The 13104-nt window shown below is 37.9% G+C and overlaps 1 protein-coding gene across 1 annotated transcript; it reads right to left on the reverse strand.

Annotated features, from left to right (window-relative positions):
• Positions 1-11407: 11407 nt before the first annotated feature.
• Positions 11408-12340, reverse strand: LOC116759737 (olfactory receptor-like protein OLF3). Its single transcript, XM_032643793.1, has one exon. The coding sequence runs from the start codon at positions 12338-12340 to the stop codon at positions 11408-11410; it is 933 nt and encodes a 310-aa protein (XP_032499684.1).
• Positions 12341-13104: the final 764 nt, after the last annotated feature.

Raw genomic sequence — 13104 nt, forward strand, 5'->3', positions numbered from 1 at the left:
GAGTTTCTCCGGACTGAACTAATGATGTCAAAATAACAAATTAAGGAAAATCAGAATTGGAAAGTGGCTTTTAGACCACAGGGAGAACCCACCCACCTGAACTTAAAGTTCTCCTTGAATGTCTCTGCCAAATCATTAACGAAACTCTGCTTGAACATATCCGTAGATGAAGAACACAATGGGACCCAGTTTTGCAGCTGGAAATCAAGGAGGAAAAAAGTTACATTCTTGAAATTCAATTTATTGGAAGATAATTTCTTCTCCTAAACATCTGCTCTTAAATGGAGGAAAGAAATTAATGAAGTGGTTAGACAAAATCCTAGTCAATTTAGTAGTTACTATAGGGGATAATTTCTTTCTTTCTGGTGCGACATTCTTTAGCCCACATGACTTTTTCTGAATTCTACATGATGTTCTATACCATTTTTTTTTTAATGTGTGTGTGTTTTGTTTTTTTTTTTTGGTTTGTTTTTTAGTAAATTTATTTATTTATTTACTTTTGGGTGTGTTGGGTCTTCGTTTCTGTGCGAGGACTTTCACTAGTTGCAGCGAGCGGGGGCCACTCTTCATCACGGTGCGCGGGCCTCTCACTGTCGCGGCCTCTCTTGTGGCAGAGCACAGGCTCCAGACACGCAGGCTCAGTAGTTGTGGCTCACGGGCCTAGTTGCTCTGCGGCATGTGGGATCTTCCCAAACCAGGGCTCGAACCCGTGTCCCCTGCATTGGCAGGCAGATTCTCAACCACTGCGCCACCAGGGAAGCCCTGTTCTATACCATTTAACTTTTTTGTTTTGTTTACTCTGGATACCTCAGACACAACTCTACTCACCCCTCCTTAATGGACTGTATCCATGAAATCCTGAAAGTTTTAAGTGATATTCTCATACTTCTTATTACTAAGTGATTTTGAATTTATTTTCTGTAATTTGCCCTTTTAATTTGAGAGTGGCAGGTGGAAGGCCTCCTCTCCACCCACCTCATACCAGTGGCCCAGGTGGGCAAGATCAACCCAGGATGGCCAACTTCAAGACTCTGGCTGAATGAAGAGAAGGTATACAGAGCTGCTAAAGTTGATCTCTTATGTCCCCCAAGGGAAATTTAATAAAGCATGTAATGATGTCAGGTTATTACTTAATAATAATGTTTTCTCAAGGAAGGGACAACTTATTTCCCAATATAACAGGGATCAGTCCTCAGCAGGGAAGGCAGAAGGATAGAAAATCAGGTCTTAATTACAGAGCATGACAACAGAGACAGTAGTAGTTTTTTGACCCCAAATCAAAATTTCTTTTATGTTTGCTCACTTAAAGAAAGAAATAAGTGATCCATAACCAAAATATACAGATGGGAGTTTGAGGTCTGAGACAATCCTGTGACAGTACATGAAAGATTCATGTGAAGATAATTATCCCCATGGCTTCTGTACTATTCATGCTATAATTATAGATGGACAGCAGATTACACTTATTGAAAGTTTCCAGTTTCAGCATAAAATCTTTTAGAATGATTGTTACAGATCACACCACTTATAACACAGATGGCTGGAGGACTTAATATTATAGCTTATTATCATATGGTTAGTTATAAAATATTCAGAATTTAGTATTGCTTTGAATAAGGTCCAAAATGTCAAGGAATTATTAAAAAGAGAGCTTTCAGAAATTGAGTATCACACAGAAATTAGTGGAAATGATCAAACAATGTCAGATACCACGTTCAAGGCCTTGCACTGAAAGCTTTCAGTCACTTACACCAAAATTGATTGGAACAAGATACACAGCTGCAACATTGGCAAAGAAATGCACAATATTTAAAGATATAAGTAATATTCTTCACTACATGAAAAGATAAAGAATCCAAACTCTTGATGACAAATAGGTATAGTTTATAATCAAGAATGAGTTTTTTTCTAGAATGTTGAAAATTAACAGCTTGTCAGCCTCACAGCTACAAACCAATAGCCTAGTCTTAATTATTGTGCATTCCCTTCTTTGTAATTTTATTTTGCATTTTACCTAGTTATACATCAATTTCTTTTTGTTCTGCTACATTTTACATTGGAATAAAAATTGTCATTATACTTGTTGGAAATCTTCCTAGTCATTTCAAGCCATGATAAAAATATGAACTGTTAATATCTACAGTGCTTTCCTATTCCTATGTAAATGGACTCTGGCATTCCAATGCTTTTTAGAGATTTACCAATAGCTAGAGACCACACTATAAAATACAGCTAAATGCAAGACCCATCCATCCTTCCACATCCATTCACTTTATTCCCAATATATGGCTGCCTATGCTTGCAGTTTTCAGAATATTTGGACTGAGAGAGTCATCAGGCCCATTGTGACAGACAAGGGAGTTTTCTGGAAAACTCATTATAAGTACTTTATCTGGGGATATCAGTTCTGCATCTAAGTATCTGAACTATATTTTCTCCACATGGAAGTGTTTGCTCTTCTTTTTACTTTCTCCTTCCCTACCTAATATCATGATGGCTATAGATGGCCATGATGTGTATATATATCATGTATTTGTGGCTCCACGTATTAGTGAACTCACACAGTTCAAACCCATGTTTCAAAGGTCAACTGTATATATGTATTATTTTCAAAACTTGCTAACATAGATATTGAAGAAATTAATAGTTATTTTGTGTTTAATGCTTTATGTTATGATTTAATTAAATAAACAACTATGTAAATCACTAATAAAACCTAAAACATACCAAAGTGGATGAATTGTTTCCAAGAAGTACTTCTACTGTGACCTGTTCTTTAAAGGAATACCAGTGATTTGTCCTACGTTGTATGTTCAGGCCTGTCTCCTGGGGCTCAAATGTAACTGTGATGCAGGAACTCTTCCAGGTTTATCAGCAGGTATATATGTGCAGATAGGTAGCATGGATGTGACAGTGATAGTTAATGGTAGATTCATTTACACTGTTTACACTTCTATAACCAGGACTCAAACGAATGTCAATTTTTAAAAGTCAATGTAACAACAAAAAAATAAATGGTGTCTTTTTACCTATCTCCAAAACCATATCCCAAAAAAAGGGTATCTGTGCTTAAAGTCATGTTGCTTTTGCTCAGTAATGAAGTCAAGCAAGTGAATTTCCAAGTGACACATTACTTGCAAGCAATTTTGTCTTTTTTAAATAAAGTACATTTGATATTTTTTTTTTTTTTTTTTTTTTTTTTTTTTTTAATGCGTTACCCGGGCCTCTCACTGTTGTGGCCTCTCCCGTTGCGGAGGACAGGCTCCGGACGCGCAGGCTCAGCGGCCATGGCTCACGGGCCCAGCCGCTCCGCGGCATGTGGGATCCTCCCAGACCGGGGCACGAACCCGTGTCCCCTGCATCGGCAGGCGGACTCTCAACCACTGCGCCACCAGGGAAGCCCACATTTGATATTTTTAAAAAGTGATGTGTAAAGTCAAAGTAAACCCGTTTCTTTGTAAAACTGTTTCAAATAATTTAACAGGTCAATTGCCCTGTGAATCACTGAATGGTAAGGTTCAGTTTTAGAAAATGTTCTCAGTCTTGTCTATTATTTTGGAGACAGATGGCAGGAAGAAAACAAACAAGCTCCTGAAACACTTTTGCCCAGAGTGCAAAAATCCACTGGAGTGGGAAAGATGGTAAGAGAAGAAATAAGAATCATAATTACACTTATTTTTATACTGAGTTGATATAAATACTTCATTTGCTGAACACTTACTCTGTACTAGGCATCATACTACTGTATACATCTACTAATATAATACAGTATAATAATATTCACAACAACACTCTGAACTTTGGCTTATTATCTCTGTTTTACAGATGGGAAAAGGACTAGACCATGGAGGAGTCAGCAGGTAAACAGGATTATCTGATAGCCTGGGGCACATCAATCACCCTGCTCCTACACATAGCAGACCTTGTGTATAGCACAGTAATTTTTTAAAGGTTGTGGATTCACCTAACATGGAAATCATAAGACATATCAAGAGGACTAATTGAGTTCCTACTTTTGATCCCATTTACTTCACAGTCATGGTGGACCAGAGTAGGTACTTCTCACTCACCTATGAAGTTGAAGTCTGGCCTTCAAGCCACATCAGCAACATAAGGAAAAGAAACACAGCCCATCACCCCTATTAGAGACTCTCTTCATGAAGTATGTGATTAACTGGCCTCTTTCATAAATTTGAAAAGGTGATCATGCTTCTACTTTGTGTCTCATATGGTGATGAAAACACAACATCTTATAATGGATACATGGCAGGAAGTTCTTTCTTCCTCTTATAAGAGAAAAATTAAGGGCTCTAATTATGGAAAATAAGGAAAAAAACAATTTAACAGAAATGGATAAATCGAGTGCTTATTTTTTTTAATTAGCTTTCAAAAGAAGATTTGAACCTAAGGATAGTTTTCTCTAGCCAAAAATATCCCTAACAAGTAAGAGATGAGACATGACGAAGGGTCCTGGTCTGAAGGTATGAGTTTTATCTGGTTGGGAAGATTTGTCCCTTCTGAGCTGTGTCCCACGGGGAACTTGGAATCTATTCCCCGTAGTGGTGAGTGCTTATAAATAGTGCCAATACATCCCCTACTGTGTAAACAGTTACTATCGCACTAACATAAAGAGTGGGCTATGTTTCCAGGTCACTTGGCAGTCACACCAAAGGCAGAGGAAAACTGTTGAGGGGCCATGTAGCTAAGCCAAAATTATTACACAGGTGGAGAAGAGAGCCAGGAGTTCTCTCCACTCAGAGGAACACTTTCCATAGTGTCCTCTTTGGACCCCACACATAAGCACGCTCACTCACACTCAAGCTGTTGACAAGCTTCTTTTCAAACCTACTTAGCTGTACACTCACAAACATAATCTGAAGAGCCAGAACATATTTTTTAGGATAACTTTCTACTAGAGGCCAATATATCAAGCCACCATACTCTTAGGTTTGAGGAGTATGGCAGGAGAGGCCATGGATTACAGGAACCTGGTTTCACAATTTATGTTGCTAAATAAGTGATGAAGAAAGACTGAAAATGCCTGACTCACCTCTGGAGAATGGAGGAGGCCATCCTGTGCCTTGGAAAGATGGCAGGGCTCGGAAAGTTATGGAATTTGAAGCAAGTACAGTTGGAACAGGTAACTTTTTATAACTTAGTGATAAAATCTCAAGGGACCAATTATTTTTTGTTTATTAGATTTCTTTTATTTTCCATTTCCCTCTGTCTGGTCACTTCTGCATCTAACACCCTAACCTACATTTCAACTTTGCAAATGAACATTTTGTTTCCTTGTCCCTGGAGCATGGGAAGGAGCTTGCCAAACTTTAATTTCTCAAGGGAAGTGTGTCTGAGTCTTCAGTGATAACACTTTTGGATGGTGAGAATTTTTATCCCACTTTAGGACCGTGAAGATTAAATCGAAACTTTCTCATTCCAACTCATCCATCTCCACGTTCCTCTAAGCAATAGCTCCTGGGCCGGGCAACTCACGGGACCACTGAGATGCTCTATGGTACATCATCTAATCCGAGGTTGGACAGGGAGAGTTTTTTATGCCAATCCCTAAACAGATGTTGCTTATTATTGGGCTGCTCTCAGGTTTGTAATTCTACCATCACATCCTGTAACCTTAGCAATTTCACCTTTCCCTTCACTTTAAGGAGGATGATCTTTCATATCCTGGTTTGTACTTAGGGATTTTTAGTGTTGGGAACCTTTAATAAAGTACAACCTCCTCTGTGAAAATCCTCTAGTGAGGATGTTAAGCATTGTACAGGGGTACCTCTAGTCCCTATTTCCCTTTCCCAGGAGTGGGAAGGGAGATTTCCACTGTACGCCTTGTCTATGTCAGAGTGCCCCCAGTCTGTTCTCATCCTCTGCTCAACTACCTGGCATTGCCCCAGGGAAGGGCTTATTCCGGGAGCTGGTGACAAAAGCATCTTCTGGCGACCTAAAACCATAAAACTCTAGAAAACATAGGCAGTTTACTCTTTGACATCAGTCTCAGCAATATTTTGTGTGCGTTTGTCTGTCTCCTCAGGCAAGGGAAATAAAAGCAAAAATAAACAAATGGGACTACATCAAACTAAAAAGCTTTTTCATAATGAAGGAAATCATAAAATGAAAAGACAACCTACTGAACAAAGGAAAATATTTGCAAATGATATACTGGATAAGGGGTTAATATCCAAAATATTTAAAGAAATCACACAACTTAATATCAAAAAAAAACCCAAAGAGGTCTATTAAAAAATGGTCACAGGACCTGAATAGACATTTTTCCAAAGAAGGCATACAGATGGCCGACAGACACATGAAAAGATGCTCAACATCACTAATCATCAGAGAAATGCGAATCAAAACCACAGTATCACCTCACACCTGTCAGAATGGATATCAACAAACAGACAACAAATAACAGTTCTTGGCAAGGATGGGGAGAATGGGGAACCCTCTAGGCAGTTCCTGTTGGTGGGAATGTAAATTGGTGCAACCCTATGGAAAAATGTGGAGGTTCCTCAAAAAATTAAAAACAGTACTACACAGTCTAGTAGTTCCACTTCTGGGTGTTTTCTGAAGAAAACAAAAACACTAATTCAAAAAGATATATGTACTCCTATGTTCATTGCAGCATTATTTACAGTAGCCAAGATATAGAAACAACCTAAGTGTCTACAGATAGATGAATGAAGAGGTGATATATAGCTATATACACAATGGAATATTACTCAACCATAAAAAAGAATGAAATTTTGTCATTTGTGACAACACAGATGGACCTAGAGGATATTATGCTAAGTGAAATAAGTCAAACAGAGAAAGAGAAGTACTGACTGATTTTACTTATATGTGGAATCTAAAAAGACAAAACAAACCAACAAAAAAAAAAAACAGAAGCAGACTTAACAGATAAAAAAACAAACTGGTGATTGGAAGAGGGGTGGGAGGTTGGGGAAAATAGGCAAGACAGATTAAGAGGTACCAACTTCCAGTTACAAAATAAATAAATCACGGAATGTGATCAACAGTATTGGGAACATAGTCAGTAATTTGTAATAGATTTATCTGGTAACAGACGGTTATTAGACTTATCATGGTGATCAATTTGTAATGTATATACATGTTAAACTACTATGTTTTATACTTGAAGCTGATATACTATTGTATGTCAACTATACTTCAATTTTTAGAAGTAGAGTAACAGGATTACATGGTGCAAGAACAAACGAACAAGTAGACTTCAAAGACAGACCCATATATAGGTAAACAATGTACATGAAAGTTATTAAAATGACTGAATAAAGAATAGACTGTTTAATAAATGGACCACACATGGAAATAAACACTAGATCCATATTTAACAACATATGTAGAAGCAGATGTCTAAAGAAATACTAAAGATAAACTAAAGAAATACTGTGAAAGGTAAAAGTATAAAACTTAATTAAATAAAACAATATTTTATGACCTAGATACAGGGTTTTTTTGTTTTTTTTTAGAAAAACAAAACTTCGTAAGCATAAATCATTGGACAAAAATGTGATAAATTGGATTATATCAAAATGAAGGTTTTTCATTCAACAAAGGACTCTATGAATAAAACTGACAGAGAGGTGATGGATCAGAGGTATGTATTTGCAATGGCTATAACCAAAAAGGATTCATATTTATAATATACACACCAACAAGGAAATGGTAGAAAACTCAAAGGAAAAATGAGCAAAGAAAATGAACACAGAGTGTCCAGCAACAGAAACCCAAAAGGCTGACAATATGGTTCACTCAGAAAATATTTATTTGGTGCTAACTATAAGACAGACACTATCCTATATTCTTGGTATATATATTTACCTGAACCAAAGAGCCCTGCTCTCAAGGGGCTTACATTATATTCTGGGGGCAGTGGAGGGATGACAGACAGACATTAAACAATGAGTTAATTGCAAATATGTTAGAAAAGGTAAGCTCTTTGGAAAAAACTAAATAACAAGGTAAGAGGGAACAGGCGTAGGGGGCAAGGAGAAAGTCTGCAGCACCAAATAGGGCAGTGATGATAGTTAAATGAAGAATTGGAGGAGATGAGGAAGTGGCTAACTGAGAAAGCAGCATTCCAGGTAGAGAGGCATAGTTAGGAGAAAAGCCTGTGTTCATTGTAAATACTTTGGATTTAATTCTGAATAACTGCATGGTTGAAAGAGGAAGGACATGATTCAAGTTCTGTTTTAAAGGGATCACTGAGTGCTGGGATATAAGAATAGAAGCAGGGAATTTGATGCAGGCAATTGCAGTAACCCAAGTGAGAAGTCAGGGTGGCTCACGCTGGGGTGTAAGAGTGGAGATGCTGAGAAGTGATCATACTATGTATATATTTTGAAAATAGAGACAACAAGCTATTCTTGCCAATTTATGAGAGAAAGACTGGGAAATTGCCTAATCACTGCAATGATGGAGTTAGCACGAACTGAAGCGGGGAAGGCATGGATAGAGTGGTACTGGGTGAAGGCAGACAAATCAGAAGTTCAGCATATGAAGACACGTTCATACTGATTACTTATCAGAGTAACGCAAAGTAAGACAATTTTATATCTTTTAGCCTAGAAAAAATTCAAAACATGCAGGCTGTGGATGGATAAGAGCCATCAGGCACTGACGTACGAGTGTAGGCTTATAAAGCCATTCTGGAGAGCATTATCCATTACCTAGCAATTGGCTCCTATGTATATTCCTTAAATAAGTCTCACAGGTCCTTAAGTGCACATGTATTATGATGTTCATCATCGGAATATATGTGGTGGTAGGGAGCTGGGTACCATAGCTAAAATATGGTGAACACCATGGATTACTCTGAACAGTTAAAAGTAATAGACTAGCAATATGTATCATTCTTAAAAATACAGTGTTGAGTAAAAAAAAAAAAAAAACTTAAGATACAGTCTGAGTAGTTAATATATATTTTAAATACATAAATGTACTCTCAAACATCATTATATGCATTAAACATATCAGAATAGGTGAGGAATAAAGAATGGGATAAAACAGAATTAATTAATAAAAGAAGCCTTGTATGGGTGATAATATTTCATCTACTGAAGAGTATTATGAACCAATTAACTCTGAGCCTGAGATTTTTTAAAGCCTATTTACTATTATATTAAATTCCAACATGCATTATCTTTATATATTTCATAAGAGGCAACTTCTAGAATAGTAAAGAAAATTTCAATTAATAATCAGCAGGAATTTATTAGCATTGTTAAGGCACTGAGAACACAAATAAGATAAAATGCATAGTCCTTGCTCTCAAGAAGCTTATAGTCTAACTGATGAATATAATACTTTGCCCTTTCCAAGGTAGAAACTTAAATTTTCTCCTTTTAAAACTGGGAGATCAAAACATCTCTACTGTTGAGATTTTACTCAGAAATCTGAGCCCAGTTATTCATGATGCTAATTGATAGGATTCAGAATTTCCAGTGAAAGGAAGTATTTATTACTAAATTTATTAGTGCTTATTAGTAAATTATTAATACATTGGATAAGTCTCAGATTTCACATACAAAAAATGTACAGGTCTACAATTATTTTTTCCATGAATGTCTATGACTTGTAAAAAAAATAAATTTTCCTTTTATAGAGATTTAGCTGTTTTCTTCCAACCCTTGTTGGAGAAGCAGTGTGCCATGAGAGCATTGAGAGGAAGGAGTCAAAATGCAGATGAAGAAGCAGGCAGCAGCTGGACCAAGTTAGGTCCTGTACTTGTGGAGTTTGGATTTTATTCTAAGCAGGAAAAGGATGTGACTTGATTTATTTTCTAAGATAGAGGAGACTTCTACAGATCAAATGGCCCAGGTCACTCAAATAAATTGTAGGAAAAAGAAAGAGTTGGAGGGGACCTATAGATTAATGAGATTTCAAAGCATATCAAATTGAAAAAAATGGGCAAAACTAAACTACAGTGACAGTGAGTAGGGATGTTTGCTTGAATAATATAGCCATAAAGAAATGCAAGACAGTGATTACTACAGAGGTCACGAGAGCAGTTACTTTTGGGAAAAAGTTGTGATTATGATGGGGCACATGGAGTGACTGCTACAGTAGCTGGCAGAACTGTTTTTTGTTTTGTTTTGTTTTGTTTTTACTTGAGTGGTGGTTACAAGAGGGTTTGTCTTACAACAATTCACTAAGCTACACATTTATTTAGTGTGGTGTTCTGCCTGTGTTTTAGTTTACAAAATAAAGTCAAAAAACAAATAATAATTTTAAAAATTAAAGCTGTTGTATGCAGAATAGAATGTAGAAAGCAGAGGTGGAAACGGAGAGACCAGTTGATCACATATTTTGTTGACAAGCTAATGGAATCTATAGCTGGGTAGGGTGTAAAATAAAGGAATCAAGAATTACTCTGATGTATGATGGTTCCTTTTACTAAAACAGTGAAGGTGTATTGGGGCAACAGGAAAGGAATAGCTTGGGATAGAGGAAGCAAGAACAACAGCTCTATTTTAACTATGTTAACAATGAGATTCATATAATGTAAGTGAAAGGAGTTAAGCAAGCATTGATACATGTGTTTGGAGATCATGAGAAAGGTCTTGTCTGGCTTGGAGCTAAAAAATACATAGATAGACAGAGACAGAAAAGTTGGATGGATGAATGGATAATGAATGGGTGGATGGATGGATGGAGAGATAATAAATTGGGTGGACAGATGCCGTGGTTCTGGGTAAGGTGGCTACCTGGAGCAGACACAGAACAGTGATCTACTAGAGCCACAGCACAAGGAAAACATTCACCGTGAGTCACTCTGTATAGAGAGAAGGCTGCATAATGTGTAATGCTGTAATTGTGTCCTACAAGCTATTTTTAAAAAATAGTTGAATACCTACTCTATGCCACCACTCTACTAGGCATTTTACATAGATAATTTATAATCTTCAAAATAATCACACACACTGGATATTACTTCTTTTTATAGTTGAGGAAACTAGAGGTCAGAGATGTTAAGTACCTTTTTCAAAGCAACATTGCTGGTGATGGGTGGGGTCATGAAACAAAGTGTGGCTCTTCTCACCCTGAAAATTTTTACTGTTTATGTTTCATTTTCTGAGGGACTAGGCAGGAAGTATATGGAAGTAAAAGGGGGAATATGAAGTCTAGGAGGAGAGATTATCCAGCAGACTGCAGTTTAATAATTAAAGGTTTGTTTTTTTTTTACCGTATGTATAACAGAGCAGTGATACATAGTCAAAATGTGGATGAATGTGGAAAGTCAGTCTAGAAAAACTTGTTCACCATGATCTACCTTATGAGAAAATCTGAGAAGAAAGGGCATATCCATCATTTTCTCTTTGTTTAGAATGTCGTTCTATGGGCTGTTGGAGGGAAGGAGAAATTCTATGAATCTTTACCCTTTGTCACTAAGTTTCCCCAACACTCTTCTAGAGGTGCTCATCACTTCCTTGTTCCTCAAGCTGTAGATTAAGGGATTCAGCATTGGGGTCACCACAGCATAGAACAGGGTGACCATCTTCTCCTGTTCTGCTGAGGAGCCAGCCATGGGTCTCAAGTATGTGAAGATGGCTGTTCCAAAGCACATGGAAACCACAATGAGGTGAGAGGCACACGTCCCAGATGCTTTGTGGCATCCCTGGGCAGAATGAAGACACAGAATCACAGCAACTATACGACCATAGGAGAACAGAACAAGAAAACAGGTAAGCATCATCACCAGAAATCCTGAGATGGCCACCATGACCTTGTTGAAGGAGATGTCCACACAGGTCAGCCTCAGCACAGCCAACATCTCACAGGCAAAGTGATGAACAACCTTATGGCACAGAGGTAGCTGAAAGATGATTGTCTGCATCAGTGAATTCGTGAAACCAGCCAGCAAGCAGCCAGCAGCCAGCCCCAGGCACAGCCCTCCGTGCATGATGACTGCGTAGTGCAGTGGGCGGCACACTGCCACACAGCGGTCATAAGCCATGGCTTCCAGCAGGAAGAGCTCTGGGCTGCTCATGGCCAAGGAGATAAACAGCTGGAGCACACAGCTGTAGAATGGGATAGACTTCTGGGCTGACAGGAAGTGAATGAACATCTGGGGGACAGTGCTGTTGATATAACAGATGTCCACAAATGACAGGATACTGAGGAAAACGTACATGGGTGTGTTTAGCCTGCTGTCCAGTCTGATAAGGAGGATGATGAGGAAGTTCCTCAGCACAGTCATCAGATACATGGCCAGGAAAAGGACAAAGAGGGAGACCTGAGTCTCCCAGCAGCTGGACAGTCCCAGCAGAATGAACTCACTCATCCATGTCTGGTCTTCCCTGCCCATGAGCTTCTGAAGACCAAACCCAAGTTATAAATCAAAAAAACTAGATACATAAGGTGCCAGAGGACCTTATACGGTCACTTAGACCAAATAGCCATCTAATATTAAGTGGTGTGGTTTTTCAGATTGTATGTCTCCTTCTGGGAAACAACAGAACCCACTGATGTGGCTCAGATCCAAGGAGAAGCTTCCTTAAGCAGAAATGTTTTCATTAAAATGCTTATTTGAGTTAAAAAGATTAACTGTAAAACATGGTATTTTTTCTTTAAAGCCAACTCCTAACCATGGAGTTTGTTTACTTCCCTGTTAGACACCGGTTTTTCCCTCCTTACTATCTCAGAATCCATACTGAATGGAACCTAATAGGTATGAACAGGTTTTCTTTTTAATTTACTTTTTTTACTTCTGGATTCTTTGACTATGAAAATGAGATACTAAATTTCCACCCTTTTAAAATCACAAATTTGGGGTTGTAAGTTAGAAGGTAGCAAATATAAAATAGTTTTTAGTAGCTAAAAATTATCGAAAATTACATCTTAGAGTCAGTGAGATAAAAAATGAAGACCTGGGTGACCAGGCTCATTTTTGAAAAATCTTCACCTGTTTGTCTTTTACCTGGCTGAGAGAATAAGAGGAAAGAATCTGCAATATTGCATTTCTCCTCCCTTGAAAGAGCAGCAGATCAGGGGGTCGACAGCAGAGTATGGCTGTCAAGAAACAAATCAAAGATGCATTAACTGTCTTCCTTAGTAAATGCCGAGAGCTCG

Source organism: Phocoena sinus, chromosome 9 (assembly GCF_008692025.1).
Source record: "Phocoena sinus isolate mPhoSin1 chromosome 9, mPhoSin1.pri, whole genome shotgun sequence".
Classification (NCBI taxonomy): Eukaryota; Metazoa; Chordata; class Mammalia; order Artiodactyla; family Phocoenidae; genus Phocoena; species Phocoena sinus.